Source organism: Neopelma chrysocephalum, unplaced genomic scaffold, assembly GCF_003984885.1.
Source record: "Neopelma chrysocephalum unplaced genomic scaffold, ASM398488v2 Primary Assembly neopelma1_26, whole genome shotgun sequence".
NCBI lineage: Eukaryota > Metazoa > Chordata > Aves > Passeriformes > Pipridae > Neopelma > Neopelma chrysocephalum.
Genome location: NW_020897695.1, coordinates 6,027,255 through 6,054,856, shown reverse-complemented (window position 1 = coordinate 6,054,856; position 27,602 = coordinate 6,027,255). Strand labels below are relative to the sequence as shown.

At 37.6% G+C, this 27,602-nt stretch overlaps 1 protein-coding gene across 2 annotated transcripts in view; it reads right to left on the bottom strand.

Annotated features, from left to right (window-relative positions):
* The window catches only part of LOC113963889 (ubiquitin-conjugating enzyme E2 E2), a 205,239-nt gene that overhangs the window by 6,318 nt on the left and 171,319 nt on the right, over positions 1–27,602 (bottom strand). For both annotated transcript variants that reach the window (XM_027675391.1, XM_027675392.1), the window contains exon 5: positions 16,903–17,050. In XM_027675391.1, the coding sequence (XP_027531192.1) occupies positions 16,903–17,050 (148 nt within the window). The remainder of the gene's footprint in view (positions 1–16,902; positions 17,051–27,602) is intronic.

Genomic DNA, 27,602 nt, shown 5'->3' with positions numbered 1-27,602 from the left:
GTTGACAGGCTCTAGTGAACTACCTGTACTGAAATATCAGTCACCAAAAATTAAATGTTAAATTTAGAAGAGTTTTTGGGATACATAATACTACAGAATACTACATTTTCTTTCTTTAGAACAGCCTGTCTTTCCAAATATTATGCTGTATTTCTTTTTCAATTAAAAAATGTGGAGTGCTTGAGTTTTTTTTTTTTTTAGGAAAAGTTGAAGTGCTTTGTGTGGCATCTACAGGATAGCAGTCTTGGAGTCATCTTTATAAAGCAGCACAGCCAGGATTGGTTACCCCAAAACCAAACTTTCCCAAAATAAAAGTTCATCTTTTCAGAAAATACATTTTGTTTGGTCATTTCAGTGCAAATGGCAGTGCAGGATGTTCCCATATTGGCTTGCAGTGAAAGCCAAGATTTCTGAATCCAATTTTTGTCAGTTTTAATATTGTACCAACTTTTAAGAAATAGGTCCCAAAAGGCAAACTTCAAAAAAAAAAAAAGATTGGGGCAAGAGAAGAAACTAATAATTCATTGAAACACCAATTTTCTTAACAGCAAACACTGACAGCTTGCTTCACACCAAAACCATCCTTAAAATTAATTTAAAAAAATATTTAATATTAATTATACTTTTTTATGTTGTTTTCAGTGGTATCCAGCTAGTGTTATAAACAGACCAGTCAGTAAAAACTGGAAAGGCAGTGTGAGACATGCTATACCAAATACGTCACAGAACAATTTAATACTCTGAGAGGAAGGGATTAAGAGAAGATGAATTGTTTGCAAGTAATTTTATTTATAATGTCACTTTGCCTTGGGAAGTTTTCATAGTTAACCACATATTACCTGTTTTAAACTTACTGAACTCCTAGAAGACCATGTCAAGGATACTGTGTGTCTTGACGTGGAAAATGAGATATGTGAAATGCATCATAGTGTCCTTCAGTGATCTTAGAGCAGCAGTGTTGCTCTCTTTTGCTATCATTAATAATAATGCACAGACTAAGTAATTCTTTGAAGGCAAAGGCAGGTGAAGTAGCACACTGAATTACTCCACTGACCTTTCACCTTTGAAAAGAGTGCTGGAAATCAGGGCACAAGTGAAAATGAGTGCAGCACAGCACTAATCCCTGTTTGTGCGGCAATAAAACTATCCTCGCGGTTGGGAGTCTGATCAACACACGCGTACGGACGGGAACAACAGACTGATTCAAGGCAGAACAAAGGGCAGTAGCAGGGCTCTGAATTGCTTTACACAGCCGACAAGCTGAACTACAATTTATTTCTGACTTTTACAAAATCACAGTTCCAACTATCCGTATAAAAAGTATTTAACAATCTGCGAGGCTCTTTTAAAGCGATACAGAAGAATGATAAAGTGATCAATAAACACAGTAATAAAAGAGAACAAATAAAATGAATTATTTCAGTAAAGAAAAATGATTATCATTAGAGAGGAAAGGAGCAAATTCTGGAAAGGTCTAATGTCTACTAGGAAAAGAGTCAGTGAAGCTAATATCAACTTTTCAACAGAAATCATACAATATGGCATATAATGAAGTCTGTTTCTTATTTCATGAACTAGTTTTGCTGATTTGGTTGGTCGCGTCTTAACATTCAATAGAAAAATTCTAATGCATATAGAAAGAACGTTAAGTGGTCTTACAGTGGTGCTTTAGTTTCCCATGTGTAAAGCTGGACTAATGCTTTTCCATCACCCAGGCTATTCTGAGAATAAATATTGTAAGAATTGCAAGGTATCTCGATACTTTCGTAAATGTGGCTGTACAGATGTGTAGCACAAAAAGACAACTATCCATGATTAGACTCTAAATTCTGAGCTCTGTAGAATTGTCACAAACACATTTGACTGCTATTAAGTTTGTACAATGATTGCAGTTACACAAATATTAAGGCATGCACGACTTGATTACGATGTCCAAACTGTTGTCTGGAGAAAAAATGTTGCATATCTTCAAAAATAAAAGAGCTCTGCAAATGCAGTTTAGAAAACATCCATTTACTAAAATATCCATTTTGTAAGCATGGAAGGAGAAATTCATTCCTCCCTCTCAACTTGCCTGATTGCTGTCAGGCTACCTACCACAGATCTGTGTGAAATATGAGGCTGCCTAAGAAAAAGATGTTTCAGAAATAAGGAGTATTATCTGGCCCAATTTTATTAACACAGCTCTTAAAGGAAAGTGTTGGCAGCGATTCATCTCTGTATCTTGCCAAGGGAAATCATTCTTGTTTAAAGAGAAAGATTCTTTTTCCAGTTTTTAGTCAGATTTCTATAAACTTCACTGTCTGACTGGGAGTTAGCAGAGGCAATCGTGGATCAGTGAGGCACAGTCTACCGATCTTGAAGAGTTGTCTTTAATTAAGGAAGAACATGCATCTATTAGAAGTACCAGCATGCTGGAACAATTAAAGTTCTGAAATAACACACTTCACTTTGATGCTTGGATGAGTCTCAATATTAAAAGCAAAGATACATTAGCAATGTATCTGTTCATAATAATGAACTCAACTGAGAAATAGTCATTGCTATTGGAAAAAAAATTATAAAAAGGTGTTAGTAACTATAGAACTTGATTTGAAAGACATTACGTGGCATGTGGTTTGATAAAATTTGCAGAAGTTACAGCAATATGCGTTTACCTTGTGGAAGCTGACTGTGAGTAGATAATAAGGAAACCACAGCCCCCAGATCTCAAAATGCTAAGACCCATAATGTAACTGGCATTTATCCATAGGGTCATAAGTCTTTTTTCAGAAAAGCACTGTGGATGTGATTTTTTTTTTTTGTGTCTGAAGATTCATTAAAGGAGGGATAGATACTCTATAGGAATGCTAGTGTGTTTAGCATTTCTTTCATCTAAAGATAAAAGAACCAGTTTTCTCTGGGTTTGTCTCTTATTACTTCCCACTAATCACCTACTTCAGGCAAAGGATTGACCTATGGGTTTTACACATCCTGAATGAACCGTTTAATCACAAAGCAACAATGTGTAAAGCTATTCTCTGTGACCATGCTTTGTGCAGTGTTAGGCATCCTATAACCACAAGTACCAAAGGTAGATTACTCTGCAAGAAAGCCAGGAGGTCCAATAGGATTCACTTACCATGTGGATTCCCAGAGGACAGGGAGTGGAGGAGGTGTTATTGCATGGTCTGGTCTTTGGTGGCATTTAGACACCTAAAGCTATCTTCACTCTTAGAAGTGTTTGAATGTGAACAAAAAATCTTCAACTTAAACACATCCAGATCATTTTAGGTTAGATGCAGAAGTCATCTGAATCCTGCTCTTTTATCTATCCCTCTATACCTTTATTGCAATTAATCCTTGGAGTGATTAGTAAAGCCTACATATGGTATGAATGCTGCTTATTTTGGTTTAATCTGATTTTCTTCTTCTTGTCCTATTAAATCTCATTATTAATTTGTCTCATTTAAATCCAAAACTGCTATTAAGAATCCCATACAAAATGTCAAAAGAATACAAGAGGCCTTTATTTACAAAAGAGTGGGTTAGTGAAGAATTTTGTCCCTATTAAAGGCCTACTAAATAGGACTCTTTCATCGCCTAGGGCCTGAAATCCCTTAGCAAGGTGAACATCCCTTGCAACAGGAATAGGAACTTAAATGTGCCTTGCATGAACACACCTCTTACTGTTATCCAATAATGACACGAAAATAGTCAGGCCTCTCCATTCCCTATCTACTCTTTCTCCCGGGGAACATGCAGAAGGAAGTCACAGCCTGTATCTGGCTCAGACATATCTAAGTTTATATCTTCATCTAGAGGCAGTGGAAGAAAAATGCATGGAAACTAATTTATTCAGAATTTTTGTTGGTATGGTCCAAATGCTGTCTTTGATGGTGATGGCTTCTTGATTTTTCTGGACTGCAAGCATGGGTCGTTTGAGCCTGGTTATGTGATCCAATGTTGTGGCCTCAATGTTGCCACATCTGTGGTCCATACTGTTCTAGAGAAGGCATCCTAAAATGTTACTACACTATAAATGCTGGGACTAAGTGCCATCTCTGTAGAGTATGGGACAGGGACTTCCGGAGTCAGTCTCACTGCTAATGTGTACACTTGACAGGTTTCTGACAGTTCAGAGTGGTGAGGTCTGATCTCTCAAGCACTGCAGATTTGCAACAATACTGCCCTACCAAAAGAGGCATCCAAGGAAGATGCTTGTACGAACACACACTGGCTAAAAAATGTATGAAAACCAGCGTGCCATCCCGCCCCGAAGACAGGGGCTGGCCACTTATGGTGACACTTCTGGAGGCTGATCACAGAGGCGACATGGGACATTGCATGAAAGGAGCAGCGTGGTGCGAGCTCTGGCAATGACTGAGGAATCAGCAGGTGAGTGAAAAAATAATCCCATTTTAGTAACCAAATGGACTATCCACTTCTAAATTAACTTCAGAATGTGAATATAATTACATTTAATTATGAACAGGTTCTAATAGGACTAGAAGGAAAAACAGGTTAAACAAAATAACTAGCATTCATCATGTAGGCAGGTTTTGCTCCTGGATTAGTTGCAATGGAGTTACACGGCAATGCTGAAAAAAGATTGAATTTGTGATATTTTACAGCAATAATTTCACATTTAGTAACAGGTTACATAACTTTACTTGGAAATCCTATCTTTCCTGCCTGAGGGGTCACATTGACTCCATTGCCATGCCTGACTAAATGATAATCACTTTGCAAAATGATTCCATGCATTGGCATAAAAAGCCCTAAGACTGAGCCATAGAAAAAAGCTATACAAGGTAGAGATGGAAAAGACATGGAAGGTCATGAAGGCATTCCTTCTGCAAGTATAATACTGTGTCTTACAGTAAGTTCTAATCGATATATTAAGACCCAAGCAACGAGGATTCTAGCTCTTGAGAATTTGCCTAAATCTAATTCATATTGAAGTTGCAAATGCTCCATTCCACAGAAGAGTCTTTCACTAAGCCTTATATGGATGGAAAATTCTACAAACAATTTACTAATCAGAGCTCTATTTCTGTATCCCATATGAATGTGAAATCTTACAGTACAGCCCATCCTTAAATTTGGGACAATTACACCATATATTTTGGTATTTAAGTAGCTGTCTACAACTCCATCTAATGCACCTGAACTTAATTTGCTGTGAAAATAGGGACTCTGAAACACATGCTGCATATAATTTGTTATATTTGTTGCCTTTGATAGATCTGCAAAATTGTAAAAAACAAACAACTATTTCCTCCTCCCCTGTTGAATAATGTAGAAAATTAGCCATGCAAAATAAGAGAGGCTTGTCTTGCAGCAGTGTAAATCATCTCTGAAGGTAGAATCTGAATGACTCAGGAATACTAATTTCTGAAATTTTACTCAAGAACATGAAAGATTAAATGATTTAACAGCTAGCATACTTATATCCAGGATTCTAAATATTGCTTTTCAGGACTGACTCTACATTCTTACGGGGAATCTGCTAGCCAAATGTAGCAGATTTCTTTTTACGAGTTTGAATAATGTGGAGCAGTGTGATTTCTATAGTGAAACAGGAATAATTGTATTTTAAGAACAGGAAGAATCAGTCTTAAAAATAGTTGTGCTAATCAGGGTCCTGAAGGTGGTTTGTAGGCAGTTAGAAATGTATGGCAAGAAAACGGAAAATCTGTCCTTGCCTTCACATTAAAAAAGGTACACAGGGAAAAAGAAAAACAACAGTCACACAAAACAAAACCCCCACTTAGTAAAATGGAACAAAGTCTAAATGAAAAATCTGGAGTACAAAAGCTCAGCAGGACTGATGCCAGTTTATTCCATCTGAGATTTGAGCTATTTGTACTAACTGGGAATAATGAATATTAGATTAAATTATTATAACATTAGAAAATTCATGTGATGTCTAAAATAATTTATTTTCTATTTTTATTTATTTTCCCCTTAAATATATACAGTTTTATTAGTGAGAAAAATATATCCAGTAGAATTGGTTAATCCTGGAAGTGTTGTATCTACTTCATACAAAAAAAAAAAAGATTCCAATGTAATTAAGGACATGTCTGCATTGGCTAGACAAAACCTGCATGAAACCAAGAAAATACATTTAAAGACTGTAAATGATTACAGGGTATTTTGAAAGTAAGAGACAGTTTACTTTGTATCTTGGAACTAATTCAAATTAAGCTAGAAGTCTATATTTTATATATGAGAAATAACTAAGAGCTTTATTTAAATACTTCAGATTGTTAAACATTTAACGTTGATGACTTATTTTGGTCTTGGTTCACACAAAGATTTATTATGTGTATGCAACAAATTACCTATCTTCTCTCTGAGGTAATGGGCATAAGAAACCTCCACTGGTACTATTTCAAATTACACGTTTATTGGAAGGAAAATGAATTGGAACCTTTTGTATTTCTACCATCCATCACTCATGCATTTTTTCCAATACTCTTAATTTAATGATGGTTGAGCTGAAGCTCATAGAAATTCTGTGTTTCTTGAGCTGAAATAAACCAAAAAAACAAAAAAATCCTGTATGTATATTTCTCATACAGCTTTTATAAGCTTCATTTAAAAAAAAAACACAAAAACCAAAAAACCAAAAAAGGCAGGTGCATATTTTTCCAGCTTTACTTCTGTTTTGTGATATGACTGTATTTTATATGTTCTAGAAACCCTTTTTGAGGAACAATAAAAATTAGGAACAGTTAAGGGTAGTGACAGGACTCTTTTCTCTCATGAGTGTCAATTACATCTCTTTACATTTATTTCTTGACAGAGATGTACAAAGCTTCTTTACTGATTTGTATTTGAGTCAATCTCTGATTTAATCAGATGCCATTTAATAAACTGATAGTTGGGTATTATTATGTCTGAAGTTCAATTTTTCCCACATCTTCTTAAATAAAAACAACATAGAAGAAGAAAACACTGAAAAGGACAAGAAGTCATTAGCAGCACAGTCAAACCTTTCCCACTTAAGAAATGGTTGAAATCTAAGCTTATTTCTTCTAGAAGAAACAAAAAGACAAAATAAGATATGGCAGGTAATTTGGTAAAGAAGATTATTAAAAATAAAATGGTCTTGCTTATCTTTTCTGTAGTAAGAAAGGAACACAAACGAAATGCCAACACATTAAGCTAAAAGGAAGAAGATGGTTCATATACCAAATAGTTAGACACATCCAGAAATATAGTGTAGGAATAATAAAAGGCAATTTTGGAAAATTAAAAAAGAAATAGAAAACTTAATAGTCATGCACCACCTGAGTCACCATTGCAAAGGCTGTTACTGCTCCTGCTTCAACACATAATCTGATTGTTAGCTGTGGTTCAGAGGGAATTTCCTTTCCTGTATATTACTGTGTGAGTAAAGTGCTTTGAGGGATTTTTACTCTTTTGTCTGAACCACTGAGCGATGAGCAGTTACAGGCAGTGTACCTGACTGAGCCAAGTAGTACTGGTTTTCTGCTAGAGAATGACTATACTCCTTCTAGAGATTATTCTTTGTAGAGTTACAGATACATCAGATAAAAAAAAAAAGAACAGGATAAGTGCACGTGTGACTGGCATCTGGAGCTACAGCTAATGACTGTGTCATGCGTTGGATACCAAAAAATCCAGATAGCATATTTTATTTTTAAAGACTAATCTCTACCATTCGCTTTCTAAATTACATAAACCTACCAATTTTCTTTAGTAAATAGTTCCAGACACTTTTCAGGAAAAAAATTTATTTAAACAGACTGTAGACTTCTGAAACCATAATGGGGGGTTTAAAACTAAGTATTTCTAAACAATCTTACTTCTATAGTTGTGTTAATCTTTTGAATGATGTCTTGTGAGCTTTGAATAACCTAAATCTAAACACACTAAAACCCTCTATGCTCACAAATAATGATCTACCCATAAGGTGTTGTCAAAGTGCAACTAAAAAGAGCAAAGATTTAGGCTGACATCAATAGCAATCCTGATCCAAGCCTCCCCCCTTGCACACGTAATTAGGAGATATTCCACGACATATTTTCCTGAGAACTACTAATGGGATGACAGTTCACAAATGTCTTTTCTGCTGTTATAATAATCCCCACAGTCACGGGTTCACGTTGAGGGAACTTAGTGAACTGATAAGAACAAAATCTTGTAACAGTTTCATCAGCTCTTCATGGCAAAGGAAATTAATTCTATTTCAATGCTTACCCATGTACAATTTTCATAATGTGCTGCTGCGTTGCTTGCATTTACATCTGTGTAATTTCATGTTTATAGATCATGTCCACAGAGTTAAAGACATATAGGTGTACGTGTCTGCAAATATTTAAAGACCAGATGTATAGCAAGTGTCTTCCTGGCAGTGCTGAGAGGCTCCTAGTGGGACTTCAGATGTTTAAATCCCACAGGAAGTACTGAAAACCCTGCCAGCTGTCAGCCGTCATCTTTAGGTGCCTAAATGTCTTTAACATATTGGTACTGTGTGTTCAGCTTGGAATATGAGAAACTCTAAGTGATTCAAACTATAGAATAGCAGTTAGGATTGTATACATACTAGAGTATAGCTAGTACGGTGCAATATCTTTTAAAAGGAATGGAAAGAGAAAGCACTGATAAACTATCAAGAATTTGTAAATAACAGCTCTAGATTCTATGATACAATCAGTGCAAATATGTACATATTACACATGTAGCAGGTTCTGCAGAACAGGTAGGGGAACACACAGTATTTAAGCAAGCACTTTCTTGCAAAAAGAACTTGGTCTCAACTGATGGGATTGCTTTGCTTATGTGAATGAAGTTGATGGTGGTGGTTTTTTCCCAAGGCAATCCCAACTTTGACTAAGTCATTCTGCACTCACTGAGAGCAGAACAAAATCCATCAGTTTTATGCTGCATTTTCTTTCATGCTCCTTTAGGACAATTTATTAGGATGGCCTTCATGCAAAACACCCATTTGCTCTGCTCCCAGCCCAGCAGCACCAAGACAGCAGAGCAACCACACATGACACTTTGTCTTTGCTAAGCCAAAGCCCCCGGAGTGAGCTCATTTCATTTGGAAACAATTCATGTCAGAGATGTAAAAAGGGACAGAAAGTTTATGTTGCAACCTAGAACAAACCAAAAAACATGACTACCTGGATTGATTCCTTGTTGCTCTAACTTTTGTTTATTGTCTCTTACTTGTTGCCATGCTTGAGTGACATGGCATAGAGTATTTTCCTGCTTCAGACACAGAGAAAGCATTTTCCATTGTGCTGAAACAGCTTAGAAACCTGCCTGTTTCCTGACAGAGCACAGTATACAAACTCTGAAGAAAAGGGAAAAATCAGCTCCAAGCTAAAGAATATAAATAATCTCAGACAACAGAGCAATTTCATTGTTTACATGACCCTCTACTGCTTACAAAAAGGATATATGGCAAAATGAGATTATTTTGTTGTATGTCTGATAGTACTGTGTTGTGACATTGCACCTGGTAGCCTGTGGGTGCCAGGAAAGAATCAAAGTAGCAGGGCTCAACCAGCCTCATAAAATTGAACCAATTAATATAGTTTTGCCAACTTCTAAGTATTTCAGTAATTTTCTAGAATATTCATAACATTTGACAAATCTACTCAAATATGGATTATTACAGGATGAGTATTTCTAATTTTAATGAGTATTTTAATGAGTATTTATGATTCTACTGTCTTCTGTATTTCTTGACAAAAATATTCAAAAAGGAAACAAAATTTTGTTAGAAACCACAACAGAATAGACTTGGTCACAGGAAGGACTAAGAGTGCTTTTTGATAGACTGAATAAAGCTATTAAAATGCTCAATGAGAAAGAAAAAATCAGATTGGATTCTAAGGCAGTTTCTGATAGTAGCAAAATGTGAAGATTATGGCTTTAAGGAAAAAAACTACAAGAATGAGGAAAATGAGAAGTGGCTCATCCCTTGAACTTGCTGTCATCCAGAGTTTCTAAATTCACTTCACAACTGGGGGTGAGGGGAAAAGAAGGAATGATAATTGGGAAGTCTAAAAAATTGCAGAAGGAACATCTGACGTGCACTGGCACTGACAGAAAGCAGCCTCTGCTATGGGGAAGCACCAGATGAGGAGGAACATTGTACATGCTTCCTGTTAGATAGAGATACGCAGAATAACTGAGAGAAAAAAAGATACACCCAGGCTTCTGTGCGGTGAGGGGTACGGACCTGTTCTTCATTACCAGGGGTTGGGTAGCTATTTCAAAGTTTGAACATGGAAGCCAAACAGCAGAGCTGTGACCACAAGTCAGCTGAATTCCCACTTGCAGCCAAATGCTCCAGCATGGAAGAGATTTTATTATTACAGCTATGTTACATTTTCCTTTATTAAGCTGCCTTAGATTTATTTTTAAACTTTTTTTTTTGAACAGGCTAGAGTTTTTAAATATCTCAGTAATACTGAAAATAGATCTTTTTTATTGGTACAGTGGACATCTATTAGTGTATTAAAATGCACACTGGTGTGGTTGAGGCTCACCAGATGAAAAACAGGGCAATTCCTGTGGAACCTGATGTGTCAGCCCACACTCTCTTTGTAAGTGGCTGTGGCAATTTTGGCTCTTAGTGCCCCGGTGCCAGAGATGATGAGCCCAAAGCAGTGTCAGGAGAATGGAGTGTGTCAATGGGCACCAAGTCAAAGTCTGGCAGCCTCACTCCAACTTCCAGTGGGAGATGCATTTTCCTGAGAGGGTTCAAGTGAACCTATTGTGCTTTGGCTGAGTGTGCAGAAGACAATTCCATGGATATAGGACTGTATATTGGGTATTCCAGGTATTCCTGTCAATATGCAAATTGGTAGAGGTTATGGAATTGCTACAAAAAAGCATTTGGATGAATTTAAATTTCCCAAATACCAACGCAGATTCAAAATGTGGAGATGCTCAAAACTTTCTAGACATCAGATCTACCCATGTTGCACTTGCAAGTATGGACCCTGCCTGGAGCAATTCCAACAGCCAGCTTTGGGGAAGGCTGCTGAAGGCAAACCTGCCAGGGGACAGGGCAGTAGGCATTGCAGCAGGATACCAACTTTCCTCCAAAAATGTATACTGCTGGCTGAAAGGGAAATGGGCTGAAAAATTGCTAATTCAGCTCTTTCACTTGCATATTTTCTGACTTAAATCTCCCCACCTACTCCTGTTTTGCAAAGGTTCTGGAAACAACAGCAATTCCAGCAGCTTTGTAGCAGGGCAAATACTTATCAGGCTTCTAGGGCTTTTATGCTTATGTTGAAAAGTCACCCTCCAAAGTGCTATTTTAGATCCCATTGAGGATCAAAGATATGCATTAAATTACACTACTGAATCCTTTTCTGCAAAGGATGACAGAACTGGGATTTTATATCCGCAGCAGCAAGAGTACTGAACCTTGCACACCTTTAGGAAAATGATAAGGGGGGAAAAAAAAAAGAAAAAAGGAAAGAGAAAAAAAAAGAAAGAAAAAACCCCATAATAACTGAATGCCATCTCTAAAGTTTCCTAAATATACCAGCACCTTCATGCAGGTGCATGTAAGGGTGTTAATATTTTTTGGCAGAAAATTTAGGCAAACCTAAACATACCAAACCACATGGATAACTTGTAATTGCAACAGAAAAACAACAATAGTATGTTATCCAAAATTGCCAGTTATACCTACTCTGTGATAAAAACAAAGAAGTTTCTGGGTAAGATAAAGGTAAAACATAAGGATGACTCATACAGAGAAAGCTTAAAAGCATGCCTCATGTCCCTTAGTGAGACATGTAAAGATCCCCATAATCTTAGGATCTTGTTTGATTTTGCTTATCTATGCTTAGATAAATGTAAGTCATTAAAATGCACAGCCACATTACTTCATGTGGGTTAACAAAGTATGAAAACATCTAATAAATTCATGATTCATGGCAGTACTTTGAAAAACAGCACACATACTTCTAACCGAGGTACATTTTATTTGAAAACCACAATGTATGTTGCAGACTTTCTTAACATAAATAGTCTACTTTTCAGAGGTGCTGAAAAACTGCAACTACTATAAAAATTGATGGGGCTTACACCAAAGTAATGTAGTGTCACTTGTCCAACTAATTTACTCTTGTAAGTACAGTTACTGTGAAGATATGCACGCTTCAGTCTCAAACTGTGTTCACAGCAAAGTCACAGTTTCCAGTAGGTTTAAAAGGCAACAAGAGACAAGCAGCTTTACACTGCTAATATAATATGTCACTGAAGTATCTGAGAGCAGAGTCAGAGCAACCAACTTGACTAGTGCCGACCTCAGTGAAGCGGGTACTGCAGGCAGTTGTTTGTGCATTTCCTTTGTCAGAGATTAATATCCTTTTCTAGCAAAAGCTTATTCTTCCTTTTTTTCCTTTTCCTTTTTTCCCTTTCCTTTTCCTTTTTTCCTTTTCCTTTCTCCACCATTTCATCAAAAAGCAGAAAAACAGTGAGAATGATGGGGCTACAACGGAAATAACCTTCAGTGGGGCTGAAGTGAGATAGGGACATCCAACAGGGAGCAGTAAATATTTCCACCCGGATGACAGTGATGATGAGCGGGTTAGTCTGTCTAGCTGTGCCTCACGCCACAGTGAACTCTACGAGTTAGGCACATTCAGGAAGGATGACTGCAGTGAGGATGAGCAGAGGAATAGAAAGCTTCTCTTACGGAAGGAGGCTAATAGACACAGGTCTGGTTAGTGTGCAGCAAATAAAGACAAGGAGGAAAGAGGATGGTTCTTCATTAGTACAACCAGGAATGAAAACCAAGAAAATGTTTTTTTAAGCTATAGGACAAAAGTTGCTTAAAAAGAAGCCAGTATAAAATTCTGTGAGTCAGTTCAGGTTAGGAATCAAGCAGAGGTTTCTAAAGAGCAAAGCAACTGAGGCCCTGTAGAACCCTCCAGCAGTTACTTTGGCTACAGCTGCCAGCCAAGTGTTCAGCCTAACATTTGTGGGAAAGCAATATTGTGGCTGTCCCCTTCTCAGTCTGCCCCTCACATCCTCTGTCACATCCCCATCGCAGGAGCTCACAAATGGGCATGGCTGTTATGAAGGACAGACAGCCAGGAGCAGCACCAAAGCATTGGTTCCAGAACACGAACTGATGACCATGGAACTTGCATGTGGGAAAAATGGTAAGGAGCCAGAGACAGAGGATGAAACCAGAAGGGAAGAGGCTGATGTGAGGGCGATGTAGCCAGCTTTGTTCTGATTTCCTAATCAAGGCTTAACAGACATGATTTGACGTTAGACTGTTCTGACATCGGGGATAATCAGGCCAGCCAAGTTCAGATCTTGAACATGTCTAGAAGGAAGCCACGCAAAAAAAAGTGTTGCAGTGTTTCAATTTATTTCCTCTGAAGCATTTGTAAATGACATTCTTCCTGCAGCAGGAGAACCTTTGGGAGGGCTGGGATGGTAATGACCAATGGAGAACAATAAGCATTCTAACCCAAATCAGCATCACCAGCTCTCTAACTATAAAAAATAATTAATTTGTTTAGCACTTCAAGCTCAGTAAAATAAAAAACCTCAGAGGCCATCTGCACTTAAAAGCTCTTTAGGATTAAGGCAGCGCAGGAATTTATACTCCCTGGGTTCCCTTTGCATACTTAATATGCAGTTGATTTTTACTCCAAAAAAGACAGGTTTTTGTAACTTATTACATTTTCAAAGTGGGGAGTGTCTACACCTGGAGTTACTCTGAAATAACTAACTACCCACATAGGCAAGCCCGAGCAGCTAACACTGGAAGTATTTTCAGTGCTCAAGCACAGAGCCTGTGAGCATTCACTCACATACTCCATTTCATGTAGATGAATGTATCTATCAGGTTTCATAGGGTTGCTCATGCACATGCCAAAATGTTTACAGGACTGGAGCCCTGCTTTGTAGAAAGGGATGTGTGCTGTGCCTTCGAGTACCACCTTAAAGAAAAATACTAATCCCCAGATTGGCTGCTAGTGTATCCCACCATCTCTCCCATCTCTCTGATACCATTCCATTTAGCTCTCTCACACTCCCAAATAATGCACACGTTCACTCATATGCAAACCCTACGGCACCCCTTCCCCCCATGAAAAAGTCAGCCAGCTGCTACAAAATTCAGACATTTCATTAACAGAGTTTACTAGATGATACTGCCAAGCAAAATAGAGACAATTAATAATAATCAGGACTGAAGGGTCTGAGACAGCTTATGAGTAAAGGATTGTATTAGTTGTTTAAAAAGGACAAACTCGCTCCTGCCTGGAGTGATAGGGAACAAAGAGTGGTGATGTATAACCAGGGAGGAAAGAGACTCTCTCTGTGGCTTTTGTAGATTACTGTGTGAATGACAGGAGAGGCAGGAGCAAATACCTCTTTTCATTTGCTCAGCCTGCTGGAGAAGAATAGCAGCTCTTGCCAATGAAGCTGCAGCTGTGCTCCAGCTCCGTTTAATCACTGTGTTTGACTGAGGGTTAATTAGCTGCCATTCTTACTCCTATTTGTTGTTCTAATGAAGATTTGCATAAATGTAAGAGCAGGGGGTAACTGATACTTGATTCTTCCCTTCAGAGAGGCCAGGGGTGGAACACTTGCCCATCCTAAGTGTTTATGTTTGTGGGAGATTCAGTGTTGCCTTTCCATTTGACCTGATCTGCTTCTGGCTGATGAATGGTGAAAAAAGAGTTCAAAGTTGCTTATCAAATAGAGACCCCTGTTGTGTTTCTGCCTTTAGAAAGGACAGAGGGATTAGAAAATTACTCCCAGCTGACAGAGAGGAAAATACATATATGCATGTTTCTGTACCTACATATGTACATATACATGATATATTTTAGTGATCTATATATCAGTGATCTATCTATCTGTCTATCTATCTATCTGTCTCTCTATCTATCTATCTATCCATCCATCCATCCATCCACCCATCCATCCATCCATCAATCCACGCATTTAATAGCACATAACCAATTATTTTTAAATGATAAAATATCATAAAAAATAATGAGACAGGTAGTACAACTGTAACATATTAGGCAATAGGATGAAAAGTAAGGACTTGTAGATTTTTGCAAGCCTTCTGTTGTAAATCACTAACATTCAAAGTTCACTTTTTTAATAAAAAAAGTATCTATCATGAAAGAGGAGATCTCCAAGGAAGTAAAAAATGACTCAACAGTTCACATATACCTGCCATCAGTGCCTTATGAGAGGGGATTCCACCATAGAACTTAAGAAATTGCATTCGTTCCTCAAAAAATCAGAGGAAAATTTTAACATGAAGCAGTGACAAAACCCAAAACTACTTCATAATTAAAGAGAAGAATTGAAAATGAAAGATAATAAAATTCTTTTATTTACCATGGTCAGGACAATGCTTATGGCTGGTAACTGAAAGAAGCTAAATGGAAGAACTTCCCATTTTTTAGTATGTTAACTTCTTGCACATGATAATATAGCATAGGTAAGTGTTTTCAGTATTCCTCTTACACACTCAGTCTGCTAAAACTGTTGTTTGACAGCATTGGTGAGGATTTAAGAAAAAGAATGAGAGGGCAGAAGCAGCGAACTTCTAAATTTCCAATCACTGCTGGAAAACGTCCAACTTTCGAGATGACCGTATTCCTCCTAAGAGAGGTGACCACCACAGAGCACACATTTATTGCCAGTTTCTCAATCCCAACAGCTTTGCAGTGGCTCTAGCTATTTACCTGGTCTCTAAGACTCATGAGCACATATTAATTTGCTTTTTTTTACACTTCCATCGTGAATCTGCCTGACTATCTACACAGGCACCTCTGCATATTTTGGGGTAGACACTACCAGAAACTAATCTTTCAGAGATGTAAGCAAGTGAGCATTCAATACTCCTGAAATAAATATGCCTGAAATGGTAACACTCTATCATTCCAGCTCTTAGCTAGAAGGAACACCATAGGTTTTAAGCTTATATACAGTTAGAAATGCACATGAAAATAAAACCAGTCAATTGCATTTTTGCACATTCCCACCTTATTTTGAGTTTTGAAATATTTCAGTATTCTATTACAGCTTTTGATTCAGCCCCTGATTACACCAGAATCTCATATTCTGCCTTTTTCAAAGCAATTTTTAGTCCTTTGGACAAATTAGAAAGAATATTGAAGTGTACAATAAAAATAAACTAGAAACAACCCTCATGACACATAAACAGATCACTTAATTTTCCTTCAACGTTTCTTTAATAATTTCTACATACTACGATTTTCCAAGGCTACAGTCAGAATTATCCATTGGTAAATAGGGTAAGAGAAAGTGGAAATTACAGATCTAGTGGTCAATGGCAAAAAACAAACAAAAGAGCTGAGGGGAGAGGTTAAGTGCTGCGCTAGTTAATAAGAATGACAGCTTGCTTTGAATACTCATACTGACTGCCCAAGATATTGAATAAACCTCATTTAAACTAATTTTCATTATTCGTAGAGTCTGTGTTAGGCATCTATCATTGTCAGTACTATTAATATTCTTTCCAGAGACCATATTATGAGCATATTTAAAGGAAAGCTTTCCTTTTCAATATTTATTAACTCATTAATATTTCTTGGTAGTAATATCCTGGTAGTAATATCCAAATTAGTGCATACTGAGGTATTTTCTACTGATTAAACTTTCTGAATCAAAAGATTTTTATTCTCCAGTACTAAGAATGCACCTGAGCTCCTGAAATTTTGCTTGCTTTCTTTGCTATTTATATGAATGGCATACATGGTCTTATTTATATGAATGGCACTTAAAATCTACATTTTTGTCTTTTTTCAGTAGGTACAGTAAACCAGAGCACTGACCACATCCTAGGAGCTGATCAAATATGAACTGTGAATAAATGTGAATATGAAAGTTAATTTGTCTTACCCGGGTTGCAGTCTGTGAGGAGGGAGCAGATGGAGAGGAGAACTTTAGAAATGGTTAACGCTGGACTCCAGTTGTCTTTTAAAATGTCCAGGCAGATGACGCCTTGGCTGTTAATGTTACAGTGGTAGATTCTTGTCCGAAATGTTACCTAGAAAGGACAGTGTGTCTAAGTACAACAGTGTTCAAGTCACAGTTATCAATCAATTAAAAAATCATAAGAACTAACATTTTGCTTTCCTGGTCGAAATGAGAGTATGCTGCTACTTTTGGTCAAAAACTGGGCGAGATAAAATAAAGATAATAAAGTCTGTCTGTTGCATCTCTGGCCAGCACTGGAACTGGTTTGTTCAAGATGAGAATGGGACACATTTCCTGAGCTTCCCCTTGCCTTGGTCTCATCAATCACATAATTTTTGTATGGGGCCAGAAAAACCTGTTCCACCCCCTGATCTGGACAACATTCATAATTCAGGTCCACTCCTCCTTCATGCTTTGAAGGGAGTCAGAAGACAGATTCTTCTGCTGTATTCATCTGTTCATCATTTGACCAAACCTTAAGCTGGAAAAAAAGGGTGGAGGCATCACATCAATGACTCCTGAAAAAGATGAAGTGAAACATTTTTGAGAAAGGCTGCTCAAATAAAATGCTTTTATTTCCAAATTTGAAGTTACAGTTGTACCAATAGAACACCTTTTAGGGTTTTTTGGTAGTTGATTTTGAGACTTTCTGTATCCATTTTATATTGTCTCCCAGGTGATCCTATACACAACAAACCAAAGAGGAGAGCACTTCTTTTAGCCTAGAATGATGTCCTTCTGCTTCAAGTTGAAGACATAGGCTTCTTATTTTAAAAGAAGCTTAACTAAGAAAGTTCACTTCAGAATGAATACTGGGGTTACTGGATAAGGAGGGACAATAAGAAAAAAACACCTCTTGGAGGTCATCAAGGACTAATTTATCCATCAGTTCTACCCAAATGACAAGTCAAACCAGATGGTTTCAATGATGAGTTCATAGAACCTAAAATCAAGATGTACATTTTTAGAGGTCTACTCATCAGCAATAACCCTGCCAACAGAGGGGCTGATTAGGCAGGAGATAACAGCAGGCAAAGCACACCTTGACTTAGGAAAGCCATGCTCTTCATTAGAGTTGGACAGTGCTAATAACTGGGAGTGCTTACACACACACCTATTCCTGCTCTACCACACTGATAAACCTGCATCTGGAGAGTAATGGAAACTGATGACAGGGATGCTCCTGTTCTGATTTTCTTCAATATCAGAGATCTCAGTGATTTCAGTGGGATTGAGATCAGGCCACTGAGCAGTAAGCAGAAGAGAGAATACAAGTGAAATTACACAGTACCTGGTTTACCTCTATTAAAAAAAATCATTCTCTAACACACTGAAAAATTCTGTCCCTTTGGATTAAATCAAGAAGCTTTGACAAAACAATGGAAAGAAAAGGTAATAGACTTATGGTATCAAAACACTGCATTCAACAAGAAACACTTCTTCTCATAAGTACTTTTCCACATAAATTTGGGAAAGCACTTTTGGATGTACTGTCATGCATCAGCTAGTTCTATACCAAGGACCCCCCAAAAAGCAAGTTCATCAGTTTTTAAACTATGTATAAAGGTATTGCTAATTAATAGGATAATTTCATATTTTGCCACTCCATATCCTACATATTTATAGGTTCTTTCCTTTTTTCCCCTACACTTGTGGTTTTGCTTCTTGTCTTACAGCCCAAGTGCTTCACTTCTGGGATTTTCATGAGAATTCAAAATATTTCTGGCACAATGATCTGAATTAATCAAAATGCTCTGGTCAGATATCTATTTTTAACTACTCATTAGGAGCCCAAGCACATTCAGCATTTGGTGTGAAGGAAGTCTCCTGCAAAATCAAGACAATTATTTATTTAAATAATAATTATTATTGGGTGATAAAATGAAATGTTTGCTACAAAGGGAAGCTATTTTGAACAACAAAGGTTACAAATACACAAAAGCGGTAAACTACTTTACACACAAACTGAATGTCACAAGTGTCCATAAAGGGAGTTGGTGTGGAGGAGCATCCTGTGAATTGCAGATCAGTCCTCATAAAGTCCACAGTCAGGTTAACTCCAGACACTCTCATACTCCATTTAGAAGCGAATCAGGGAATGCTTCCTAGCAGGATGTCCCATGACTAAGGCAAACTTCAGCATCTGCCTAATTTTAAGTATTCTATGCTTACTTTTCAGAACACTGTTGGAATAAAGTTTTTGCTTAATTCTTTTACCTGAACAAAGGTGCTTTCCTATATTTCCTTAATGAAAAATTTGAGGACTTTATTTAGTGGCACCTAAATACACTCGGTAATAAGATATATGTGGTCTCACTGAATGTGGGGGAAACACACTGAACCCATTACACAGATTAAATTATACCCTCTGAATTATTTATAGACAGGTCAGTCTGAGCTTGTAACGTGCTTAAGGGAAGGTCATCAATTTGAGCCTGCATTTTAACATGTAACTGTTTTGCCATCAGCTGAGAGGACAGACACTGCTACGTGTTCCTGCCTCAGCTGCTTTTGAAGCACTGAAGCAAGGACATTGGGAATTTGGCAGGATTCAGAGAGCCACTGAGATGAATGGACGTAGTTCATGTCTTTCATAACCTGTTCAACACTCCATTGCCATCTCAGACAACCTGGTGTACAAATGTAGATGGGACTACATCTGTTTGCAGTTGGAAGGCTACTTTTAGAAAATGCTTAGACCTGAAATGTAGCATTTTTTCACTATGAGCACATATTAAATCCGTGACATTGAGAAAGATAAGGTTTGCAGCTTACCACTGACAAAAATATCACTGATTAGCCAAACATGCCAGTGCACTTCAAAATGCCTGCCTAAGACAGAGGCATTTTTAATGTTTAAATAATTTATGAATTGATAATTATAATGTTATATTTTATTAATTAATTTTAATATTGAAATAATAAAGTCAATTAATTAATAAAAAGAATCACAGTTTTTGGAATTTCAAAAGAAGCTGTATTAATGAGAGCCTTAATATGCTGGAAACTGTGGACTGAAGGTGGCAGGTAATGGAGTTCTTACCCTAAGGTAGTAGAGTACAACTGGAATGACACATTGCTTTTCTCATCCAGTTATTGCCTCAAATTGCTGATAATGTGGGAAATGCTGACATGTAACTTTCTGGATGTTGTGTTTACCCCTACATTTTAAGGTTATGCAGGGTCACTCCTATTATACGTGTAGAGAGAAACCAAGTGATAATACTATTCAAAGGGAGCTGCATTTTCTTTATTATGGTCATATTTTTACCTTTGATGTCACTTAAATGTTTCCTCTAAACAGTGCAGTCTAATTCTATTTATCTCCTAATGAAAACACCTAAACAATCCCATGCAGGGGCTCAAGGGAGTGTGTGGTTGTACAGGAGAGTTATCCTCAGACAGTTGAAGGCTAGAGGAGTAATTTCTGGGTTTTTTTGAACAGTAAGTGTCCTCTATGGATCTATTTTCTTTGATTCTGGAATTTAGAAGAGGGTACCTGATTTTTGTTGAATAAAAGTGTAGGTCAGAAAAATGCGAATTACAGGAAATAGGGAAAAATTGGGCTAGCTACCTTCTGAAAACTGTAAGAGTACTATACACAAGCTTTTGAAAGGTAATGATAAGGAATTGATATTCAATCAGTTTTGGAGGAAAACAATAATAAACTCATCTGTTTTTCCACTGCTGAATGCCAAACCCTTCTAAATACTGAAAACCAGAATAAAACAGATAAAAGCCCCCTTTATATAGTCTCTTAGAAGAAAATGAGGTTATCTATTCAAAATGGGGAGAAAAATTATCAGAGAGAAGAAAAAGGACATGAAAAGCTATGTCTGGCTGTTCATTGAATAAGTTTTAGGACTGAAAAAGACTGTTTATAAAGCTTCGGAAGAGGGAATTAAGATGGATTTTAGTTGAGTGATTGGAGGCAACTGGTTGAAGGCAATATAAATAATTTCTGGATATTGAACACCCGTTTTCCAGTATGAGGTAGTCTTAAAATAACTTACTATCTCTCTTTTGGACTGAATGTTCCTCTGTGAGGTCTAAACCCAAGCAGCCACTGTGGTGCTGGTATCCATGTGTGTGATTTGCTTAGCCTTCACTGTGAGATTCAGAAAGGCACATACAGGCACTGCAGCTCTGCAAGGGCTGATCCCTCAAACACATCTCACGCGCTTCCAGACTTCACTGAATTCAGTTGCAACCTTCTTCAGAAACATATCAGAGGAAGAAATGATTCTCCAGTGTTGCATGCAAGGGGTTACAATGTGCACTCAAGAATTGCTTTCTTCAGCCTTTTTGGGTTCAAAGCCTCACCTCTTGTTTCTCATTCCTCCCACTGGAGCCTGGTGACTGTGTAGGGAGAGATGAAAGATTCCCAGAGCCAACAGGAAAATAAACAAAACCAACCACCTTTTGCTTGGCCAACACTGGAAGCAGAGCCGGGATCCCAGGGCTCTCAATCTCACGGTTTTGGAAAGTTCCTTTCAAGTCCTTTCATTTCTTACAAGGATGGAATCCTGCATGCCTGCCTGAGATGAAACTTCTGTCTTCCTTAAATATTCCCCTGGAGTTCTGTTTTAATAAAACAGTAGTGGCACTACCTGAAGTGGAAGAAGTTGTACTGCATACAGAAAAGGTTATATATATATTAAAAAATAAGATGCCATTTATGATGATGTTCATGAAGCTCAGGAGGGAGTAAATCATTCCCATCTCAGTTTGTCAGACTTTATGAGCAATAGATTTGTCTGCTCAAACAGTAAAAACAAGATCAGGGCTACACTCTTTAGCCATATGAGAAAAATACTCTAAAACAACCTACATGAAAAATATCTGTAGTCCTGAGTGAGACAATATTCATGCAATAACCTTTACATTAATTAGCATCCTTTAATTTCTTACAGAGTGCACTTCATTTTATCTACACCCAGCACTGAGGCCACCTTTCTAAGACAGGGTGGACCATCTCTGGTTTTAAGTACAGATTTTGGGCATGCACATGAACAATTCTTGAGATACTTGATGGATTATCACAAGAAGTGCATAATAATAAATGACTGGCCATATGATGCTCACTATTAAAGAATACAATTTAAATTCACACCAAGAAATAAAACTTCATCCAGTTCTTAAAACACTTGATTACATCTAATTTTGGTAGGTTTTCAAAAGTTTTAATTTATTTTATTGAAGGACAATATTTGGCATCTGCATTAGCAGGAAATAATAAACTGTGATTACTTTTGCTTGACCTACAGAAGAGTCTGGTATGCAAAGTATGCTGTGTTTCTCTGGCAAAATGCACCAACGCATCAGTAGCCAAAAGTGATAGCAATTTAAAAGGATGTAATAGCATACACATGAGTTGACCTTTATATTACTGAAAATCAATCAGTATGCAATATGAGTAATTATTCATTATATTTGTGGTAATTATGGAGCTGAGTAACTACTCACACTCTCATTGAACAGACTTGTAGGGGAAAAAAACTGAATAAGCACAGCAACACTAAGCATCTTCATTATATAAATGCACTCCTTTTGCACACAGATTTAACAGCAGAAAAAGTAAAAAGGGACCTTGATAATCTTTGATGTATCCAAGAGCGCGAATAAAAAATTGTCCTAAACTGTACAAACTTTTCTAAAAACAAAGGAAGAGAAGAAGAGAACAAGGGAAATGGATTACTGTTTGGGTTAGGGTCAGTCAGAATACAAACAAGATTTAAGATGCCAAGCATCAAAAGCTTTCTCCAACAAAGACACTTCGAGTTTTTATAAAATGATTTTCATATAATCAGCATAATCTTTCTTGCAATTAATAGTTCCATATGGAAAGTCAGCAAAAAAGTTCTTCTATAGAAAGTGCATTTTTTAAAGATTTACTAGTCATTTAACTTTTATAAAACAAATCCACCCTTCTGAAGTTTAAAGCATGGAGGTTGTATTGCCCTAGATGCACACCTCTCTGAGATCACCAGAGTGCTCCTTCCTGTTGCTCTTGGCACAGGTCTGCCAGTTGTAGGGCTGAGTGGGCAGGTTGTGGCAGGCACTTCAGGATCTATATTTTATTCTAAGAAACATGGGTCTTTTTTTACCTCACCCAATTTTAACATTCTTTAAGTATTTAGGTACTCCCCACATGAGAAGTCCTAGGCAGACTGACCTCAAAATTAGTAGTTTTTTGTCCTGATCAGTTAATCTGCTTTCAATCTATTGTAATAATGTGCATAAAATCTTTCTCTCACATCTATGTATATGTATCTCTGTGTGTGTAAAATAGGACAAGAAATAACATCGACATATGATGTATTTTTAGATCACGTGGATTTTATGGAGTAAAACATGCTTGATACAGCAGAATTATGTAGCTTCTGAAACATCCAATAGACAACACAAGTTGTCTCTTGAAAATATATTTGACAAGCAGCAAGCAAACCACTGCCGCAAGGCAGAATATATTCCCCACAAGATGCCTCTACAGGTCTTTTTGAGAAGCTTCATGTACTGGGTATTCACAGGAAATAGGAAGAAATGGTGAACCACCTCAGTTTTGGTGAGGGAAACCAGGAAGACTTCAGCTGGATAGAGTCAATTTAATCAAGACTAAATAAATCAGTAGAAATTAGTGATATAAATTAGTATATTAAAAACAGTGAATAAGAAGGCTATTCATTACAAGAGTCATTGGCAATTCAATTTGCCAATTACTAGAAGAATTATCAGATAAATGAATTTAAAGGAAATCTCAGAGATTTACATGACACTGCCTTATCGAATGCCTTTTGCATTTATTCACAATAAAATGTAGCTATTGATTCTCTCTTCAGACTAACGTATTTCTGCTTGCATCTCCATCCTCCACTTTAAATCTCTGTGATTTTGTCATTCTGAGAGATATTGAAAGTTTCTTAAGCAGCCACCTGGGTTTGACCTGTCCCAGGCCCTGTAGCACTGCAAGCTGCCCTATAGGTTCAGTGTTCCCTGAGGATATTGTAGACTCATACAATGGTTTGGGTTAGAAGGGACCTTAAAGATCACCTAATTCCAACCCTCTGCCATGGGCAGGGACACCTGCCACGAGACCAGGTTGCTCAAAGCCCTATCCAATCCAGGGATGAGGCATCTCAGGGATGGGACCTATGGAACAAACTGTTTCACTGCAGGTGGTGCAAGCATGCAAACCACACTCTGCAGTTCACATGCCTGGGAAGAGTAGGATTCAGGCCGATACTGCTGGCTCTGACAATGGTCTGTTGTGGTAGGTTGTCCATTTCTCTCTCTCAAAGACTCCTGCGCATCTGATTTCTGCCTGCAAATACCCAAAGACTTCACTTGCTGGGAAAACCTGCCAACTCCATTTACTGTCATGGATGAAGGATTCATGGGCTGCTCTCAGCAAGAAGATGTAAATAGAAAGGCCGGGCAAGGAGAACAAGGGAGCATGGAGGCACAGCAAAGGGGCCTGGGGAGGCAGTGGTGTGGGAATGGGCCAGGCGAGGGACCGCCAGACCATCAGGAGGAGGAGGATGGGGAGGACAGGAGGCCGTTGAAAAAAGCTGTGAGCATCACAGCATGGCACTGAGAACTAATGTGATGTGACAGAGGCTATGAGAGAAGTATGACAAGGCAAATGAATGTAAGGGATAACAGTGACAGGAAGCCATTGCATTTGAAGGCTGGTCTTATGATGGCAATATCTATCTGGGATGGGGGGCAAGAGGAAGTAGACTGAAGCCCTGCCTGCACCAATGTTGCAGAGATGTTAAAAAGGGATGATCAAATAGGCTGTACTTAAGGCTATTCTGAGTTTGAGAGCTTCAAGTGTAAATTGTATTAATATTGATATATGCAATTTAAAGTGTGTGTCTGCCTTGCAAAGTTCATTTTAACAATTCAGATTAGAAATACCAAGAAATGCTTATTTTTTGCATCTACTCTTGTAAGCACTGCTTTTCTCTAACACTGCAGATAAAAGTGTCCTTAACAGCCAATCACATACAAAACAAGTATGAAAATGTAGAGTAGAAGCCAGGAACAAAAAGAATTACCCCTCAAACATGAGGCTGAACCTTTGAAATAGATAGGAAGTGTCTACTTACAGGAGAAAGATTCCACATAATGATATTTAGTGCACAGAAATTAGTGCTATATGACAATTATGTATAAAAAAAGAAGAGATGTTTAATATTGCCATTAAGACCAGATTCTGTAGACACTATGAACTATATTTATAAAGGAAAAAGCCCCCCCTTGCAGTCCAACAGCTTATTTGAACCAGCTAAGCTTTCAAATGTTGAGAATAATTTTTCAGTCAGTCGATAGACACATGAGATTTACACAGAGGAAACAGAGTTTTCTGTTATTTTAATTTTGATTTAGAGGTGATTTAGCACATTGCAGCCTTCAAGTCCTGTGAACCATTTTTCAGTCAGCTGAGATTCAAGTCCCTAGTAAGATTAATTGTAGAGTTGGGATTAAGAGATTTTATAAATCACTCAAATTCAAAAATAAAGCTTGTACTAGGATAATGATAGATATACCCATATTGTATTAGTTACAGCTAAATAGAATTGACACTGTAATAGACTGAACATAGTCAAATATGAGAGTAGAAGTTATTAATAAAGATTATTCTTGATGAAAATGCAGACACTACTGCAGTGACAATTCCTGGGGGGAAAGTTCTCTTGAAGAGTATTCATTTTTCTACAAACATTTTTCTACAAACACCTCTGTGAGAGATCCTGGTATGGCTTCCTGATTTGTCAAGGCTTCCTGCTCCAGAGGGACAATAGGCAGGATTATGAAATTATCGCCATTCCTTCAATAACTGTAGCGTACATAAAGAGGTGTTGTTAATTTCTAGTGATGGCTAAACTTTAAAGGATCTCAGACAAAAAGCTTGCACACTTGCGGAATTCACTGATTTCTTATGAGGACTGAGGACAGAAATTGAGTTAAAATTCTTTCTGTCAGATCAGACTGACTAAAAGATGTGATACCCTCTACTCATATACACATGTACATATATATATACACACACACATACATGTATACCCACAGATATGCACACACACCCTCCCACAAGTGACATCTATGCATAGCTATATATCCCATTCAATATCCCAAAGATAGAGAGCTTTCCTCTGCTAAAGCCAAGAGGTGAACTGTCTGAATCCATTAAGGATAAAAGGAAGATAGCAGGAAAAAGAAATCTCAAAGGTATTTCTAAAAAACAGGTTGAGGGGTCATTAAGGCACTGAAAAAATGTAAGGTTATCTCCTTAGCAGGTCATCTAAGTATTTTCATTAATTTCTTTAAGCAGCTGCTCTGAACAGGGCCCAGCTTTCTCTATTTTTCAGCCCGCAGCACTACAAGAGAGATGCTGTATTTTGGGGCTAAAGTGAAACCTCACCTTGTGACTGAGACTGAAGCCTCAGTGGCATCTGGCCTTTAGCAGAAAATGAGATCATGTCCACATCTATGCCTCACTTTGCCTTTTCCATACCATCCTCCTGTCTGGCATCTCATAAAACCAACGTGATACTGAGGATGCAGCTGAGAGGAGAACCGTGATTGTGCAGGCTGCCGCTTTCTTGCTGACTCAGCCAACGAGGTGCTCAGCTAATTTCCGCAGTGCTACAGCAGCTTCCTCACAGTGGAGGCGAGGGAATACTTTTAATTGATTAGAGCGTCCCAGAAAACCTAAGCTAATTTGTCAGTTCTTGGATGAGCTGTTCTAAAAATCATGTTTCCTGGTTGTAGAGCTAAACCAGAATTAGCCTGGGCTGGCGCTCCATCGCTCCTACTCAAGCTGCATCGGTCACACATAGATAAACTTTTTGGGGAAAGGACAACTCCCTCCTCTGCATGAGTGGGCTGCAGTTGTGAGTGAGGCCAAAAGCCATTGATTTATAAGGAAAGCAGACCTGAAAGGGTCAGTGACCTCTGGCTCAAATAATCCGGAGTCCAGTTTCAAGGCATGAGACAAAGGTGAAATACTGAAATAGACTGACTTCAAAGGGGAAAAAATTAGTAGCATGAGAGCAAATTATACTCTGACCTAACATGTAGTATATTCTGTGATGGTGAAGAGTAACTTAATTTGATAATATGCCTATGGTTTAACTTTAGAAAGACGTTGACTGGTAGCGACAGACAAAAAGAAAACTATGGATCCACAGGGAAAAGGCTTCATGCAGACTGGAAGAGAAACCTGATGGCAGTGATGTGACTACACAAAACTCAGAATGTGAACTGGACTACACAGTATAATTAGACGATGTAAAGAATAAAGATAGAACTTCAAAATCTTAGAAGGATGTGATGTCGAAGGCTACAAAGGTGTAAAAACTGAAGAAAGACCTAACACTGAAAGTTTGGATAGATATGTTTTCTTTGTTAAACAAAACCTGAATGAATGAGTAATTCATATTCTTTTACAAGATAAAGACAAAGTAGAAAAGCAAGTTAATTATCTGGAAAAACAAATGAAAATTACTTTATAAATTTCTTAAAAAGAAAAATCAAAATATAGGTAGAATCTTTCCTTCATGTGCAAATGTGCTCTCAGTTGTTTAATTTTATTTTAATTAATGTTTTCCAATATG